Source organism: Ammodytes marinus (genome assembly GCF_949987685.1).
Source record: "Ammodytes marinus genome assembly, chromosome: 22".
Taxonomy (NCBI): domain Eukaryota; kingdom Metazoa; phylum Chordata; class Actinopteri; order Uranoscopiformes; family Ammodytidae; genus Ammodytes; species Ammodytes marinus.
In genome coordinates, this window is record NC_137226.1 from 21,622,522 (window position 1) to 21,641,966 (window position 19,445).

Sequence of the window (19,445 nt, forward strand, 5' to 3'; positions counted from 1 at the left end):
TTTGTGTGCACATATACAGTATATAGTATATGGCCTACTTTGTGTGGGCTGGAAACACATCCTACTTCCGCACAAATAATGAGGAATGCGCCTCTTTCCAGGCTTGGCTCTGGCTGATGGTTTTAATTGACAACATGAGTAAAAAATAAAAGTTTGGGGATGAATGCAGATCTTTCCGCGAGTTGAATCATAGGCGCCATGACAAGTGAGGGCTTTGAACGTCGTTATGTGTTAGTGTTTATAGATGTGATTCATTGGAGAGTCACATTCCCAGTAAAGCTTCACACCAAATTCCGTCCATTGACACCACAGGCTGCAGTGTTACTGCGGTGGATAGAGACCGGACAGTGCGGCTTTCTTTCAGGGAACACAGCGGCCCACAGCTGGCTGTTATGGAGAATCACACAAATTCAAATATATGATTAATCACCAGGATGCGTGAAGCTTATTTAGTATTGTCAGTTCAGTGTGAAATTTTAAAGTGCAAAAAACAGACTGCATAGTAAATCCCTCTCAACCCTCCCCTCTATGGTGGTGCACATGCATGCGCACGACCACACACACACAAACACACACACACACACACACACACACACACACACACACACACACACACACACACACACACACACACACACACACACACACACACACACACACACACACATATACACATACAACCTTTGTCCCTTTTTTGGTCTTGACCCATGCAGCGCTGACCAAAGGGGGGTTCAAACTTTTGTTTCCTGTCTTTGACACCCATGTTGTGCCCCCTCCCTCCTCCCCCCCCCTCCAGGAGCCCAGCGGAGAGCCCGTCCCCAAGAGACCAAGGGGCCGCCCCAAAGGAAGTAAGAACAAGGGCCCCTCCAAGGCAGCGCAGAAGGTAAGGAGCCCCCAGCACCTGAATGACACACACATGCATTTGATCATGTTCATTCCATTTATTGACTCGTGGTTCATGAGCAAACACGGCTAAATGAGTGGACATGTATGGGGCAGACATCAGAATTGATATGTGACCACCCCAATCACATGTGCAAGAGGAAGACAAAAAACATTTAAATTTAAATTGGAAGAACAATTATAGAACGCTGAAGAAAACATCTTTAAAAAAAAACGCAGATGAAGTTGTCCTCAGTGCTCATTTATTTTAAATTAGATTTTTTTTTCCTAAGTTGATGTCATTGCAGAGTGGTATGTTATTTGAATGAATGCTATAAATGTTCCTTCAACTTTTTGGTTTGCACTATTCTTGACCTTACAATTTGATTCTGCAGGTTGTGGCACAAAGTAATTATAATGACCGACAGCTGTCGTGAAGAGCAGGACCATTTGGAGGCTATTTTAGCACAGCTGACCAAACTAAAGAATACTGAAAACTATCTAAAACATTTTAAAATATTTTTCTTCCTCAATGTCCGAAGAAGGATCAGTAAAATGTTCACTTGATATAGTTGTTGGGTGTACATACTGCACCTGAGTACTTTTTGCTGTATCAAAAAAAGTACTAATATATGAAATATATGTATAGAATAGAAGGACATTTTCGTTGATGAGAGATACCTTGTCTTCCAATACCCATACTTCCCTACTATTTAGTATGCCAGAAAAAGATTTAGGATGTCCCAATACATGCACGTCAATTGTAGTATGCTGGAAATACCTAGATGGCCCACTAACTCCAATAGCATTTTGGAGTATTCATCTTTATTCTTGACATTTCTTGACATAATGAAAATAAAATCTTCCTTATCTGATCCTGTGGCCCTCAAACTCTTCTGTACTTTAGTATGTAGTGTAGTAAAAAGAAAAAGTATGTGATTTGGAACGCAGGGATAGTTTCCTGTCCACCTCCTCAAGAATGCTAATGTTGGTTACTGACTGATCAGGTAGAGTATACAGCATGAACTGCATGTTCACACTACAAGCCTAGTGCTTTATTCTGATTTATTTCTCTGATAATTTTTTTTTTTGGCTATTCGCAATATTTTTTAAAATTTGGCCAACATCAGATTCCTCTGTGAACTGGTCCCAGTCCTGAATCTAGCCCGTGCACAAAGGACAATAACAAAGATGTCACACGCTGAAGGCAGAATGATTATTTTATAAATTGGTGTGCAGTGGACAAGGAGGAAGAGAATAATAACTTATGTTATTATGTAATTCATTATTGAAGTTATTTTTTTGTGGAGCGATGGCTGCTTCTTCATTCCGTACAAAGGTGTGTGGATGCAAAGTGGGAGCCAGGAGTGGTGGGATCCTGATGTGAACATCGTCATAGAAACAGATTTCACCCAAAATCTCAAGATTGCAAGGGTGACCCTGTCTGACCTTGGCTACCTTTTTCACTAAGACTGTTCAGACTGAGGTGGCCACACATGAAAAAGGCCAAATATGGAATTTTGTGTTGTTCGCATAAAAAAAAAAAAACAGATCTGAATCACAAATGAGCAAAATAAAATGCTTTTGCTGAGCCCACTTGACACGTGCACATTAGTCTTAAAAAGCAACTTACCTTAATGAAAAAATTCATTCAACTTTCAACAATAGGAATCCACACAGCAACGTATTTGTAACAGTGTTGATATGAAAAACATCCCGCCATAACTCAACAGCACTCTCATTCACTTACATACATATTTCCACCCAGACAATGAGACAGTGTGTATGAGAGAGAGATAGGGGTTGATGAATGATTATGGATTAAAGTGGCAAAGACAAAGTGATGCAAAGAAAAGCTTTTGGAATTTTTTTTACAGCAAGATCCCAGCTAACCTTTAGATAGTGTACATCCCAGTGCATGGAGGCAGGCTGGGCAAAGTCCCCGTGTCTTCATTCATTAGTTAGATGAAGCTGTGTTAGGCTCATGATGACAGCAGCCTTAGTGCTCCATTGCCACCCTGAACCACTGTAAACATTCCCAGCAGTTTGAACAGTGAAGCACTCTGCCTCTGGCCCCTATAATCCAGTCTCATCTCATCTGGCGTTGTGATGATAAACACTGGGCCATATCAATCGTTGCAGATGAAAGGCATCCTGGGTCCGGCCTACACCTTTAACATATACTCTTTAAAAGTTGGCTTCCCCCCGGCCCATATCAATCACTTCTACAGTCTCTGACAGATAGTATGGCAAGCTTGTAAGAAGAAACAATTTTACTGCACACCTTGATTGTGTATCACGTACCTTAATACAAAATACAGACTGTTTTTTTGTTTTCTTACAATGAATTGAATTGAATTGAATTTTTTTTTTACTTTATTTATCTAAAACAATAGGTTTACTGTTGAATATTAAATGGCGGAATTCACACCAAAGAGGAACATCAGGATAGGTCATTTGTTTCAAGTCTTTGAAAAAGAACGTCTGACAAGGCTTTGTGAATAATCAGTTTAGTCATTACTTCCATTAGAGTGTGGAGGTGGCTGGATTGAGTCTCAACGTGATGAAAAATGTATTTTTTCTCTCAGACAGTCTCTCCATGTAGGCATCAAAGGTGTTTAAAAGGTAGCTGTGGAAAAAATCATGACAAAAAAGACAAAAGTTTGAACACTGCCTATTTCTACTGTGTTAAATTGACCTGGATTCAGGGCCGGTTCTAGCCAGCTAGATTAGGGTGGGCTGATAGAAATAATAGGTGGACAGTAAAAAAATTAAGGATATACTGTATATACACAAGACTTTCCTTTCCTCATGTCGAAGCAACATGACAAACAAAATATGCAAGAATTAAACAACCCGTCAGAGTAGGGATGGGCATTTTAGGAAATATCCTTGATCGATGATCGGGAAAATTAACGATCAATTATCGATTAATCGTTATCTTTTTACATATTAAAAATTGTCTACAGAAACTCCAAAATACAGCGTTTTTATCACAGTGTATAAGAGCTTTTTTACTCAATGAAATCTTCATTCCAAGAACTTCTTGTCAAAGAACAATCCATTAAGACAAGGCAACTTTCAAAAATAAAATAATAATAAAATGCGGCGCTGGCCCGAGGCTATGAGCCAACAATCAGCTAATGCTACGACACTTTTTAAACACATATGAGCCTCCTACGATGCTGCCATACACTTTAAGGGCACGGTACGTTTCTCTGAGTGGTAAAGGACCTAACGTTACTTAATCTAAAAAACAAAATGGGCAAATAAGTTCCCTGATGAAGGCGAAGTAGGAAAGCATAGACGCTAAAGTTAGCCGCTAATGCTAGCGGAGCTAACGTGACACATTAAACAGGGTCGGATCGGATGTAGGCTTCAATGTACAAATTATACATAATTTGGGTGGTCCTGGTGTTGTACTTATAGCAATGTTTAATGAACTTGGTTATTGTTGGTTCTAAAACTGTCCGATGCCTAACTTTGCCTTGACTTCGTCATTGTTTATGTTTTGGCTTCTACGGCAGCTCGCAGGCTGCTGAGCCTGTTCTGTTGTTTCCCTACAACTACTTAAGTATCGCCCCCTGCTGGTAGGATGTCTCACTGCTGCCCATACAGTCTATGGTGCTGCCCATAGTGAAATGCATTGCATTGAATTGGGACTCACTCTGCGCAACACAACGGCTATTTGATCGATAAAAATTTCACGTGATCGACAAAATTCTTAACGATCAAGAATCGATCATCGATTAATTATGCCCATCCCTACCTCAGAGTAACATGGAAAGCAGGGCTGTCACTAGGATTTAAAGACGGGGTGCTTAGCCCCCAAGAGATCCCTAAGATGGGAGTGTGTGCATAGAAATTGTTTGCCCTTGCAAAGTCTTTGCGCACAGTGACTGTAATGTAAGCTTTTAGACACAGCAATGCTGTACGGGGTGGTTCACCATGATAGCACATCAGTATAACAACCATCTGCCACCTTCCATGAAAAGCAAAAGTATTTTAATTTTCAAATATTCTTAGAAAATATAAATAGATAAATATACCAAACCATTTGCACCTGTTGCTGTGGAAAGACCTTCACAAAGACACCTCAGAACTTGAGGAAATATCACAGTATCTCTGAATTGAAAATCCACTTTTGCTGACAGAAAGACTGATCTAGGGAATTTTCCAGACAAAAGTAGTAAGATTAAGTGGCAAAAAAAAATCACATTTATGTAAAAAGAAAAAAAAACAGTATGCACCATATGCAATCATACTTTGAATGTTACTGTGTGGGAGATTTCATTCTTGCATGTTTTATTTCCAACATCTTCAAGAATAAAAACCTTTCTAAACATCACTTTTATTTTATTTTTTTTACCAATCGCACACTGCAACAACCTGAAAACCTATGTTGACAGTAGGCATCCTGAGTTGGTTCAGGAGCAGTGCCCCTCTGATGTGCCAGCAGCAGCAGCATCACAAGAGGTGGAAGCAGCACTAGGCTTGTTTACAGGCTTAAATAAGCGATACGCTACACAGAAAGTTTTGTAAGTCAGTTTGGATAAAGTTGAAAATGAATGAGCTTTGGCGCAGAGCATTTACTAACTGAAAGAACAGGTTAACGTGTGAAAAAGTCGCAGAGAACACCAGCCTTGCCTGAATTGGATACGTTTGTCTTCAAAAGTTAGAAAATGTTACCAACACAGAGATATTGCTATCAATAAGCTATTTGAACAAGAAATGCAAATTTTTATTGTTTGTAAAAGTTTATTTTAAGTGTATGAAGTATATTAAAAGTGTGTCTAAGTATATCAACACCCTTATGTACTTTTTTAATATAGTTTAAGTATATTATTTGTGCTTCATATGTGCTTCAATGCACTATTCTAAAGTACAGTTAAAGTATGATTTTTATTAGTATTGTTAAGTGTTGTATAAATATATTTTTTCAAAAGTATTCTTTAATGTTTGGTTCACTTAAATTGCATTTAAGGGTGTATTCACACATGGAAAGTCCGTTAGTTCACTTGCTTTGGTCCAGACCAAATAGAATTTGGATTTTTTTGTTTGGTGTGGTCCACTTTCATATTGCCCCTTTTGCAAGTGAACCAGCATTACGAAGCAAAACCACACGTGATCTAAGGTCATTCATTCATTGGACAGACATTCTGGGGTGGAGAGAAGCAGGAAGAACGAAGTAAAAACTGCGAATTTATCATTGATATAATATGGAGTTAAAAATAATAAAAATGCCTACATCTAGCCTATAAATAAAGAAGAAAAAAATCTAATTATTGTTGTTTCATATGTTTATAATATGTAGCCCTATGACAATGCCACGTTATGTGGCTTCTAGCCTACGATGTGAAACATAATTTTTACTGTATTTTTGCTGCTGGACGCGCGACTCGCGTGAAGAATAGGCTCAAACTGAAACACAGCTGATTAAGCTGTGTATCAGCTGGGTGTCAGTTCGGCGCAGTTCAGCACCAAACTGACACGGGGACAGTATTGACGGTCCCGTTGGGAAGAACAATAAAAACACACACTTCATGCAAAGCGCAGCGTGAACCTGTTGGCACTGTAGGCTACGGGAGACGCTCCTCTCCATCTGATCGCTGATCCGCACGCATCATTATCAAATGTAATATTTTCGCTCGGGGCTCCCGGTCAAACCACAACTAATCTTCCTAACAATGGCGACAACAACACTTTCCCATAATGTGAAGCTGATGGCGATTTATTAAAAAAGAAAAGAAAGAAAAGGCGCAGTGCTTCCTGCAATTGGGTCGGATCGAGTCCGGCCAAATTCACACCACAAACGAACTGCAGCAGAGTGCGTTTTGAAGCGCATCGAGACTACCTCTTCAGCTGGGTCTCGGAGCGTTTGTTTGGTCCGCCCCCGAGTGCGATTGCTGTATTCACACCTGTCTGAAAGATGCGCACCGAAGGTGGAAGTGCACCTGAGTTCGTTTCAACCGAACTAAACACAGCATGTGTGAATACACCCTAAGTATAGTGCTATGTTTCAGTGTATTTCTAATGTGTAGTTATAAAAATGTTGTTATGTTTGAGAGTATTTCTTAATGTGCATAAGTATAGTTCTAAAAAATGTGCTATGTTTGAGAGTATTTCTTAATATGCTCAAGTAAAGCTCTAAAAAGTGTGTTATTTTTGAGTGTATTTTGTGTTAAAGTTACCGTAAGCATTAGAATTTAATCAAAAAATATCTCAAGAACAACAATATTAAAATTGATAAAACGCATTTATAGCTAGTTTCATAAGAGTGCTTTTATCATATACATTCCTAAAATGTAACCATTATATAAGGGGAACTCACCAATGAATGTTTTACCCACCGAAGATTCACTTTTTTTTATTTAGAAAAGTACACGTTTTTCTACATGATTCACATCTCCTGATATAAACCCTCTCTTCGCAACCAGATAGGGCATAGTAAACTATTTTTGAAATAATTTTGTATTATACATTTCAGTTACACAATTGCTCTTTTAGGATTTATTTTATTGTAATAAATGATGGTACCTTTTAATTCCGTATTGTGGTTTTTAACTCTCCTCACCCCTGATTAAAATTATTCCTCCTAAAAGGATTATTTTTTATTTTCGCTATTTGTGTATAAAAACCTGTGCAATAAAAGGAATTATCTGAAAATATGTAACAGTATTGAACATTTTATTACACATTAACATAGGCAACATTTTATACTGCTATGTATTAAAAATATGTAAATTGTATTAATTTTTTAATGTAATAACAGTATGCTAAATAATGGGGTACTACATTTATCAGTAAGAACTATTCAGCTGCTGTGGGGAAGTAGGTAGGGCATTAGAACCACAACTACAGGGTGGGTGGTTTGATCCCCCGTCCTGCCACATGTCCAAGTGAATCCCAAATTGCCCCTGTTGATTAGCCTGCTGTGTGTGGATCTTAACTTGAGAATGGGAACAGGTCTCCCTTGAAAAATGGGATTTACCTGTATGCTATTGATGAATAAAAAGCCTTTACTGAAGTGTATTTGTAAAATGCTAATAGTAAGCTATTAGTATACTTTTAATTAAAGTATATTTGAGTATAAAAGTAGTATAGGTTCAAAGGTATACTTAAATAGTATACTTAGGAACAAAATAAGTTGTATTATTTTGGTATGCAAATGAGGTAAAAAAATACACTTAAATTATGTTGAAGCACTGCTTAAGTATAACTTAAGTGCAACTTAAGTCGTTTCAATTTAACACAACTTAAAGTATATTGCTCATAAACACACTTTAATATATTAAGCATACTTTTTAAAAAGCTACTGAAATATTATTTTTGTTCACTTGCGTATGCATTTGTAAGCCATGAAAGCAACTCTAGCAAAACCCAATGTCCATTCCATGGACCATTACACATCTAGACCACATTCCATGGATACCCATGGAATATGGTCTAGATGTCTATGGTGCTCCGGAGGATAAGTCTTATGGCTTTTTGCAATGCCTTGATTTTTCCTTTAGGTTGCCATGTGTAGTTTTGAGTAGAATGTCTCACTTATTGAATGACTTCAAAATGTCTCAACGTGATGAAAAATGTATTTTTTCTCTCAGACAGTCTCTCCATGTAGGCATCAAAGGTGTTTAAAAGGTAGCTGTGGAAAAAATCATGACAAAAAAGACAAAAGTACCCCAGTACTTTGGTTTATGATATACTTGCAAAAAAACTGACCTAATCCTGAACATGAGCTAAACAACAATGTTTTAGCCCTCAGCTCAGTTATTAGTTTTTCACACCTTAATATGAAAGACAACTGACAAATACCTCCAGGGTGTGTCAGTGTGAAATATGACTTCTGTCGGTTGTGATATTGTTATTCATGTCATAACCTCTGTTGGGAGAAGGCCGGTGTGGATGGATGGGACAGCAAGCTTCCAATTTCTTGGACTGTTGGTAACAAGAGGTGTTACCAACAGTCAGTGTTTTGTTTATTTAACCACAAATAAAAAAGTATATTTTCAAACCTGAGCCACAACCCTTCCTTCGCCCGGATGAGTATTTATTCTGCCCAAACCTAACCAAACCTTGACCACAGAAGTGGTAAATGCTCACATTAATCTTTGTAATGGTTTAAGTGATCCTGCTGAAATGTGCGTTAGATCCCTGGGTATTCAGGGCTGCTGCAGACATATAAAACACACTGATGATTAATTCAACAGGGTGTTGTCTTTCAGACCATTAAATCTCCATATTAAAAATGCAGCGTCCCAAACAGAGAACCTGGATTACAGTACACAGATTGGCTAGCCAGAAAAGTGTCAGGAATACAGACACGCTAATGCACATCACATGACAAGACGTCATCAATGCGTTGTAGATTAATATAGGTCCTAGAAAGCCCCTGCTAAACAAATCCTCTTGGTTTGACTTTTCATTTTATAATACAGGTAACAGTTTGTTTTGCTCATTGAAAGGATCAACAAGAGGTGTTGGTCATGAAAATGACTTTATTACTGTTTTGTCGACTACATTGTCTTTCTCAACGCAACTCAAAGGACATGCAAATTAAAACTGACATTATCTTATTTTGGCGTTTCTCTGATTGGATGGTAGCCTGTCGAGTTGAAGCTAGAGTGTTGCGTCTGCAGCGACGCAAGACTACAGCTCAGGATTTTCCCCTTTTATTTTCCTTCTGTTTTTCCACCAGACAGCTAGCCTGGCTCCGCCCGCCTACCTACTTGCGCTCAAATTTCATTGTCCCTTCAGTAGTCAGTCTGGGGCTGCGGTGTATTCATGGGTTCCTGCTCGAACAGATTTCTGCCGGTCCAATCAGCGAACAGAGGGAGTGGCTGAGAACGATGACATCAAGGTTGTGCACCAGTTTCAGTTGTAGTCACAGGAAGACAATGGATGAGGATACGAGAGAAGCTATTCAGTCTGTTGTGGCAACGCTGCAGAATATCGATAAATTAAAGCCCGGAGCAAGAACAAGCTTTGCTGAGTTTTGTTGGTTACCGGCTGGTCCCGGCGCAAGACATACGTCACAACCAAACGCTATGCGATTGGTTGGCAGATCCGGAGTGGCACTGGGCAGATCCAATCATTTTAAACCTCAACAGACACCCGCCTTCAAGTGAGTTAACGTTTGTCAATTGAGCAGTTCCAGACCTTCTGTACAAATGAAATGAAGTAGGATGGTCTGGTAGAACCAGGCTACCAGACAGCCGCAGTCCTCCACCTAAATATCCAGAGAAATAATCTGTCCGGCGCCCGTGTTCACAGATCAGAGCAGAAACACAGCGCCCGTTGGCAGCGACACTATTCAGCCCTGGCTACACCGCGCAACACTAGCATGCAGTTAATATCCGCAGGTGTGATAAATAACGTGTGAATAATTTGCCCGGTCGCATGTATGACATGTAATTCCATAACTTTAACCACTGTGCTTAATGCGGACAGCTCAGGACTGCTCTCCTCCTCGGTGTGTGTAGTTGACCCGCGCTGGCGTGGATTCCTTTTGAAAGGGCAACAACCAGGCCGAGTAATATGACGTTAAGATTCTTCTGACCAAGTGCTGAATTTGGTCTCCTTCCTTCCACTCACTCACTCAGCAACATTGGCGTTTGTAGGGCTGGCCTCGCTCTGCGGTCCAGTCAATAAAACCTCCCACGATCATATAGGCCTATATGCGCAAATACAATCGGTGCCTGATATAATGTATCATATAATGGCGTGCAGTGCAGTTACTTTTAATGCTTTTCCATACGTCATCGGCCTGATTTGCATAACCGTCCTGGGACTTCAGACCCTGGTGGAAACACAACAACGGGCCATAGGAACCTTTAAGTTCCAGGAGGAGGAGTTCTTTTGGTGGGGAAGGGGCTTTACAGTGCAGGAACCAGGGGATACAGATGATAAAGATATATATGGATTGTTTACATACAGTTTCTGTGCTTTACAGACAGATCTAATCTGTATGTCATATCACATCATGTCATGTGTGCATAAATGTGAACCTTGATAAGAAAAGACAGATGCTCAAACCCTTTAGCTGAAAGTTTGTTTTGCTGTGAATACACTTCTAGAGAATCATGGCCAGCTGCTGCCTTTGTCTTTCTTTAATATGACGTGGGATATCAGTATCAGTCAGATACGTTACATTTTGTCACAACCAACACAGTCTCAATGATTTCTAACAGTTGACCAATCACGCTGAAAAGTCAAAGGAAAAGAAAACACCTTAGTTCTCTTTAATAAAGTAGTGGTCAGAAAACAATAGAATTGTGTATTTCACTACTATGTACAAATGTGTGAAATGTGCAGAAGTGTACAAGGACTTTATATTGAAGGTGAGGTGTTGAAACACTCTACCTGGAGGTGTGAACTCATTGTCAGGCTGAGAAAAGGAACCGGTGTTGTCGCTTGATACCAAACCTTGCCAGTCATCGTCTGCAAAGTTCATGGCACCTCACTTGACACTCACATGACACTTTGCCAGAGACAGAGCCATGGGACTGGCTATATCCCATCCATTATTCAAGCTGGTCTAGTCTTGCTAATTGGGGATGACTTCAGAGCTATGCACCCTGACTGTATCTAGGCATTCTGCAGGCTTCAATGTCTCTCCATTCCCACAAATGTCAAATCATTCTGTCATCTTAGTAAGACAGGTAATTCCCTTCCCCTTGAGCCAATCACACAGGGACATTCCAGTTGAAGGTATCCATTCCACAGTAAGGGAGTGCTATGTAAACATACACACTTGGCGTTTTCCATGTCTAGGCTAATCAGGATTCATTTGAAAATGTTTTTCTCTTTGTTTCAGCTCTCCAGGATTAACTATACACTGTTATCTACCATTAACAAGAATGGCAATGACAGCACAACATTCCCTTAAATGTAGATTTAAATGGTATAAGCAATCATTGCCCATACCCCTTTTTCCAATAGGATTACTGGATTTGTTTTATATCATGCTCATAAACACACTTAAATATCAGTTCAGTATTGATGAAGTGGGGTTGTATGGGTTACTTAGGTATAGTTAATTTGTAATATTATGGAGATGGCTGTCAATGCAGTCACTATAAGAGTTTGGAGGGAGAATTGGCGTTTGCAGAAGTTAGCCTTGTATTGTTGCAGAGGGGGTTAGATGAAACACGTCTTTTATTACATATACAGTATAAATGCTTACCTAAAACAAAAAATCTGTTCATGCACGCTAGATTGATGCTCTTTTTCACTGCTTTAGTTAGCCGCCAGGTAGCCATTTTTTTTTGCACTTTTTTTCAGGCGTAGTTCGGCCATTGTAATTACCACGCCAACTTGCGCTGGTACAGTCTAGCTAGCGTATCAAACTGCACTATCCCTTTAAGCAACCAGGACAATTCACTTAGACAACTTAGGCACTGATAAACAGAAAGAGGTGAGGGTACACATACTTGTTGGTCAGGCTTCTTGTCTGTAAAAGGTGGGATAAGCGATTCTGGAGAATGTGTGTTGACAAAATCACTTTTTTGTCAAATCAGTGATCATCTCCTCAAAATCTGGTGTTGATACACAGCCTAGGCTCTGTAAACTGGTATGTAAACAAAGGGAATGTAAACAACGGGGCCCACTGTAGCATGTGGGACCTGTTTACAGAGCTTCGGCTGTGTATTAACACTAGATTTCTTTTTTGGACAAGAACAGATTGTGAAGAAATATTCACTGACAATGCCAATACCGTGATTCACTCATTTCTACAATGACACACTGCTTAGATATTACTCTCTGCAAAAAAAAACTAAATCTGTTTGTGATGTCACTGACTTGTTGGAAGTGTCATGGTGCGTAATACAGCCGGGTCAAATCAAAATGTTTTAGCTGTTTTACTACAAATCTGTTGATCGTCATATTTGATTGTGTTTTGAAGTGACAAAGTGACTTAAATATTGTATGATAACACAACCTAAACATTACCCACTACCCTGTCTGACCCAAGCCTGTTGCTACCACGAGAAGACGTCAATCTTTCAACATTTTATTTTTTAAATCTAATGTCCAGTTGGAAACTCTTTGAGGGAATAGTGCATTTGTTGGGGACTATTTTCAGCGATGGATTGATCCACATTTGGTGCTCTTGTGAGTGTTTGGAGCAGCAGGACGGTGTATGTATGGACCGAGTCAAAATAAACTACAGTGACTGTTTTCACTCCGATGAAGGAACATGTCACCCGGTGCAATAGTGTGGCTCATTGATGTGTTTTTAATGTTTTTTGGTACATCAATAGATCCCTAGGGCACAGAGGAAGCATTGGATCATTTCCAATTTGTATGATCAACCGACTTTGTTGTAGTGATGTCATTTTGTGTTTTTTTAGTCTTGGTAGTCATATTGTGGGTAATTAAAGGTTCAGTAAGCGAAATGGTCAGTTTAGCTAACTTCCTGTCAGTGACTGCAGATGGCAGTCCCCTCCCTCGTCCCCACGTCACCACATTAATGCACTGCGGTCTTCAAGCAGCAAGTTATCTAGCATCATCTCAGATCCATAAGTGTGATAAAAACCATCAAAACAGACATTGGGAAGGATTTTTACCTGCTCCGCCATTGTAGGCGCATAAACATTCACCCATCTGTCGCTCTGCGCGTGCACTGGCAGTGAGACGGGTGCTAATTTGTAGCGTTCTCTCTTCTGATTGGTTATCAGTAGTGGGATCCCAGAAAAGTTTATTTGCCGATTACATGCAGAGCGAGTGACTGAGAGATCGGCTTTATGAAACGCACACACTATTTACAGTGTTTGCCAATTGCTTACACACATGTTGCAGACTTTGGCCCACTGTGTCAAAACTTAACACACCGGCCGAATAGGACAAAGCACATGGAGATAAACTTCTAACTTATACGGCAAAACTCTTGAAACAAAACCTAACAATCCCATTTCAAAACAGTTTTTAGCATCAAAACAATACACACATGCACCTTTGAATTACTCTTTCCTAGCAGCAACAACACACAGATGTGCTTTATGCAAAACACAGCTGTATTCAGTACTTTGGATGGTTTTTGACTTTAAAAGTCTCATACAGATTTTTATTTTGAAAGATTGATCCACTACAGTTGATCTAGACACATGAAAACAAAATGTAAACGCTTCAGATCTTTTATTTTATTTTGCCATTTCAGGTTTTTGCAAAAGTAAAAAAAAAACACAAAGACACACAAGAAATGGTACCACTAGAATGTTCTACAAAACATAGTGTTGTAGGGGAATGATTGGAAGACATTTAGGCTATGGATCCTGTCTCCTGTTGGCATCTGGCCACATCACCTCATCCACGTCACAGACAATGTCCTCCCTTGCCAAGCAACGGGGGAAATATCGCCTTGCGTGCCGTATCCAACCTCTTGAAGAATTTTTTAGAAAGATTGATCCACTATATTTTCAATTAGACACATGAAAAAATATAGAAAAGCTTCTGAAAAAAAGGATCGCAGTTCAACAAGCAATTCAGTGTGTCACTATGAACTCTGAAACAATTACAGTAAAAAAAAATAAGTGTTGTAAGGAATGGGGCGAGTGGATTATGAATCTTTTGGATACCGCCTCCCGTTTCCGTCTGGCCACATCGCCTCATCGACATCACATGCGATGCGAAAATATTCCTGATATCCAGTCTAAATGTCCTAATTATGGAGCTACTGTGTAGTTGGGCTTTATCTCAGACCAGCCTCCTATATTGTTAGGCCATGATTTATAAAATGGTCCACTATAGTGACCCTGTCTCCGTCTGTTGTCTCCTTTGTCCTCGTCCTCCTGCCGCTCTCTCTTGTCCTCTTCCCCTGACTCTTACTGTCTCACAAAGAAGCTGAGCTCACCTGAAGTCTATTTGTAGTGCTAAGGCTCACACTGATTGGTATTCAATTAGCTTTAATTTTTATTTTTAATGTGTGTGAATCTGTATGCTTTAGTTTAGTTGTGTTTTGTATTTTAAATAGATGTGTTTTCCAAAGGATTGCAGGAGATTTCCTTTTTTAACAATGTGTCTTATGTACAACACTGTGTGTAGTGTTTTGCAAGAAGTGTGTTGCAGAATTTCAAACACAGTGCAAAGCCTATTTTGTGTTTGTGGGGTTGGTGCTTGTGTTTAGGGCATGGTCACCAAAGTTAGAGGTTGTGATGCTTTGGGCCTAACAACCACTATTAGTGTTTAAGCATTAGGTAAAAACTGTATTATATATTTACACTTGCTCTGTGTACTTTTTATACATTACTCAAATCACTGAGAAGTAGAATTACCAAAAGTTTTTAAGGTTAGCAACAGCAGTGTGTAACTGGTTCAGACAGAATTAAGTAATATGAAAAGTGTGTGTTTCATATGGTGACAAAATGTGTTTTTTGTAAAATAGTGTATAGTTTTGAAAAGAGTGTTTCATTTTGCAAAGGGTCTGAGGTGTTTTGCTAATTGGGTGTTTGGTGTGCTAATTGTGTGTAGTGTTTTGAAAAATCGGGCCCTGTTTTCAAAATCGTGCTTAAGCAATCGAAAAAAAACTGTAAATCGCTTACTTCACCTTTAAGTTCGTGAACACTATCATAGCTGACAGGCGTGCACATGTAAGTTCTCAGAAACAGTGCTGTGACATCATTGTCACAGTAAGGCTTTTTGACTTTGAATACATGTAGTGACAGTAAAATTAGTTATAATAATGTTTGTTGTAATAATGATAATTCTTTCATTCATTTTGGCAGTGACACAAACACCGTTCGCACAATAAAAGTGTTATCCATCCGAGTTCAATAAAGCATCAATAAAAGCGTAGTTATAGTGAGAAAATAAAAGCATAGGTTGTATGATCCCAAAGACTAGAAAACACAGAGCTATGTCATTGGAATGAATAGGGTATCTTAGAACATGGTATCTAGTGCCATTACTACAGTAAAAACATCCAATGGCAAAACACATCCAAACATCCTAAATCCTGTGTGCCGGAGCTTTTTGTTACTTTTCATCTTGGCTGATCAGGTGTTTTATATAGAATGTATGTAATGAAGTGAAAGAGACTGATTGTGTTGCTCCCAATATGTTTCTTCACAGAAAGCTGAGTCAAGTAGACCCAGGGGACGGCCCAGGAAATGGGTGAGTGTGTGTTTGTCTTTAAGTCTGATCTTGTGATATGCTGGATACTGGGACACAACACGAGAGGTGTCTGTAGATAAAGGGTTGTACCAGTTGATGTAATCTATTTGTGGCAGGAGGGAAATGTGAACGGGAATGTCAGGCAGAGAAAGAGAAAAAAACAGGTATCTCTCTTTGGTTTTAAAGAAAACTGGGATGGACTGTTTCACTGACTCTCTAAACATGTTGTGGTCATTTCTCATTATGTGTGTGTGTGTGTGTGTGTGTGTGTGTGTGTGTGTGTGTGTGTGTGTGTGTGTGTGCGTGTGTGCGTGCGTGCCTGCGTGTGTGTGTGTGTGTGTGTGTGTGTGTTCAGGGGAGATCTCCCAAATGTTTTTGTTATCAGTCAAAGAAAATGTTTACCCTCCACGCTGACCGCAGGAATACTTAAATAATTCCAGTGACAGCTTGAAGGCCTCAGTGTTATCAGCTCCAAAGTAACAGGCCTGATTGATAGCGCAGGGGAAAAGCAGCCGGCAGTTACAAGTGCCACCGGGAAAAGGGTGAGGAGGGATACGGGGAATGTGAACTTTCTCTCTTCCATATATTATGTCAGGATGTTCATGTGTCAGGGGGCGGGGGAGTGAAGGCTACAGTTGGACTTCATAAAAAGTCTGCATTTTTACATTTAGGAGAATCAACATATTGAGTGTGTGTTTTTCACACTCTGCTGGTTTGGTGGTGAAAGATCTTGCCGAAACGTATCAGCTTATCAGTGGCGGCTTTAAAGTCTATGCAGCGAGTACATTGCTGGGTTTCACGTGCATGTGCATTGAGTCGTCAGTGTGCAGGGCCCCTCCTTCAACAACAGGCCAAGCTGCCAGGACCACACTGCAGGCTTTATGTCCAATCTAATGTCTTAGGAGAACTCACAGTGGCTCACAGTAGCACGCGAGTGGCTGAGACTTTCACTACAACACAATATTTAATATAAACCACATCCCCAATATTGCCTTACTAAACGTGAACATATATTATATTATAAATAAATAAAATAGACATTATATGTCCACCTAGCCTCTGCAAAAGCACCTCCTGTAATAGGGATCTACATTCTTATTAGTCAGTGATAACTGTACAAAGTTATCATGACCAACGAGTCATAATAGTAATCATATTAAAGCTGGGGTATATGATTTGGGAGAAAATAGCAGTTGGGATAGAGATTCGAATCCAAATAACTCAACCGCTCCACTTGTGTTCTCTCTGGTCCCTCCCTGACACGCTCTACCTGCTGTAGCTCCTCCCTCCCAACGACAGTTATGCTCGTTCATGTCTTTACAACTAGTGTCTTTCCCCGTCTTTCCTCATATCCTTGCTGTCTTAGTGGTGTAAGCAGTTGTTGTTTAACTGGAAATAGGACATTTAGGGGCCGTTGATTGTTGCCGTTTGTTGGCTGCTGTAGTGCCAAACTGGCAGACTGCTAGGGTCTAGGGCTGGCCCGAATACCATTTTACAGGCTTTGAATATTCGTTAGATTTTCCGAGCGAATATTCGAGTACTCGTTCTAAAAAAAACACACCATCAAAACCAACATTAATAATCCAAATGTACACGCTGAAACCGAGTGTGTGAGCCGAGACAGTAAGCTGTGTAGTTTGTTGATACTTTAATAACTTTCGAACGGTAATAAAGTCGGAGTTCTTACTTTTTCCCCGTGGAAGCGAACAGCTGTTGTTCCGTTCCAAATCTCAGCTGGCCTCTCTGTCACCGTAACCCGTACAGGAGCTTATCAATTCATCCAGGAACATGCATCTTTTTGGGGATTTATAAATCCATACAAAGATACAATATTGATAGTCTTTTGTGTCCATATTATATCCATTATTGACCGCGTATTCCCATGATGCAAGCAAGTCACTGTTGATGATGGGCGGTAGCTGCGCTGCATTAGGAACATAAACAAACGGCTAAGCTAACGTTAGCATTACGTCAAGCATTAGGCTACTTTTCCTTCCAAAATCGCGCTAGTGTTGTGTTATTGAGTTAAGAGGAACACATACTCTATTCTTCCTCCATCTCTCTCTCCCTACTGCGCTTGGTGCCGTTTTAGTTTGCCTCGCTCTGGTAACATCACGTAGCCTACTACAGCTGATATCACCGGTTGCGCTTTGAAAGGGCAGCGGCCAACTAGGTCAAAGTTCAAATAATTCGATAATATATTTTAAATGAAATTCTAATGTGTATTTTACAATTGTTGTATAACTTGTGTGTCTAATCATTATTTGCCGACGAAATATGTTGCAGTTTGAGGTGCTTTTGCAAAAAAATTATAATAATAATCCGAATACTAATTTATCAAACGAATACTCGGATATTCGAATAATTCGGGCCAGCCCTACTAGGGTTGTGAACGCTCACGCAACTGACGCAGCAACGTCGGTGCCAAAGTGAACGGACAGTCCCAACAGCCAATAAGAACGGAGAATCGGAGCCTCACTCTGATTGGTCAAAGTGTACATGAGCGGTGGCAATTTTTGGGGCTGGCACACAGAGAGCAAAGTGATGAGTAGATATTCTCAGACCACTTCAACTACATAAAGCTGAATGGCTAATATGACATTTTTGCCAAATATGACAGTGAGAAAGTTACCCACCCCAGCTTAATGGGAAATACTACTAATAGATACTTATCAGTGACTGATGGCTGATGTACCCTAGAACTTCCTTTAAACGTCACTCTGAAACACTGCCAAATCCACCACAGTCTGCCATAATGGTTACTTCATGTCATATGGAAGTTATTGTGATCATCACTTTGCAACTTGTAGTATTCACAGCAACACCCAAGCAGTACATCTGGCAACAGATTCACCTGATTGCTGTGATGCATAGGATTTGGCAATACACAAGTACGGTGGAAGTGGAGTTGTTAAACATTGGAATCTTTCCCCTTATTGTACGTCAATCCCATATGATGACAACATAAAATAAGTCCTGTTTCTTTGTTTGGTCGTGGTCAGTCAAAAATCTGGCCAGTCCTCAAATAGTCAAGTAACAATGTGTGTGAAACGCTGTAAAAAGTTGCAGAAAGGAATTAAAGCCTTGTTTAAAGCATCATTGTTATTATATACATAATGACTTATAGCATATAGCCATCATTCATTTTATTCCATTGTATGTACCGTATTTCGATTATTATTGTTCTCTTATCTTACTGATTGCAAGTAGGTCTTTTATTTGATCATTTTGACCATTATTCTTCTTCAGATATAATGAACTCAGAAGAAAATGACTACTTTAGTCACTAGGTGTAAGCTATTCATATTTTGCATACAAAATATATAGAATGTAATGCTTGGTCAGCAGTTAAGAAAAGTATGTCTGAAACCATCCGTCAATTCATCGGTAAGTTTGATTTGCCTCAAACAACTAAAACGGTGACATCCTGCCTTTACATTAAAACATGAGCA

At 39.7% G+C, this 19,445-nt stretch overlaps 1 protein-coding gene across 1 annotated transcript in view; it reads left to right on the forward strand.

The window, feature by feature from the left end:
* hmga2 (high mobility group AT-hook 2) overlaps positions 1-19,445 on the forward strand; it is a gene marked incomplete at its 5' end in the record, with an annotated part of 50,532 nt that overhangs the window by 448 nt on the left and 30,639 nt on the right. Inside the window, 2 exons of the mRNA XM_080050697.1 lie at positions 797-883; positions 15,952-15,993. Coding sequence (XP_079906823.1) covers positions 797-883; positions 15,952-15,993 — 129 coding nt within the window. The remainder of the gene's footprint in view (positions 1-796; positions 884-15,951; positions 15,994-19,445) is intronic.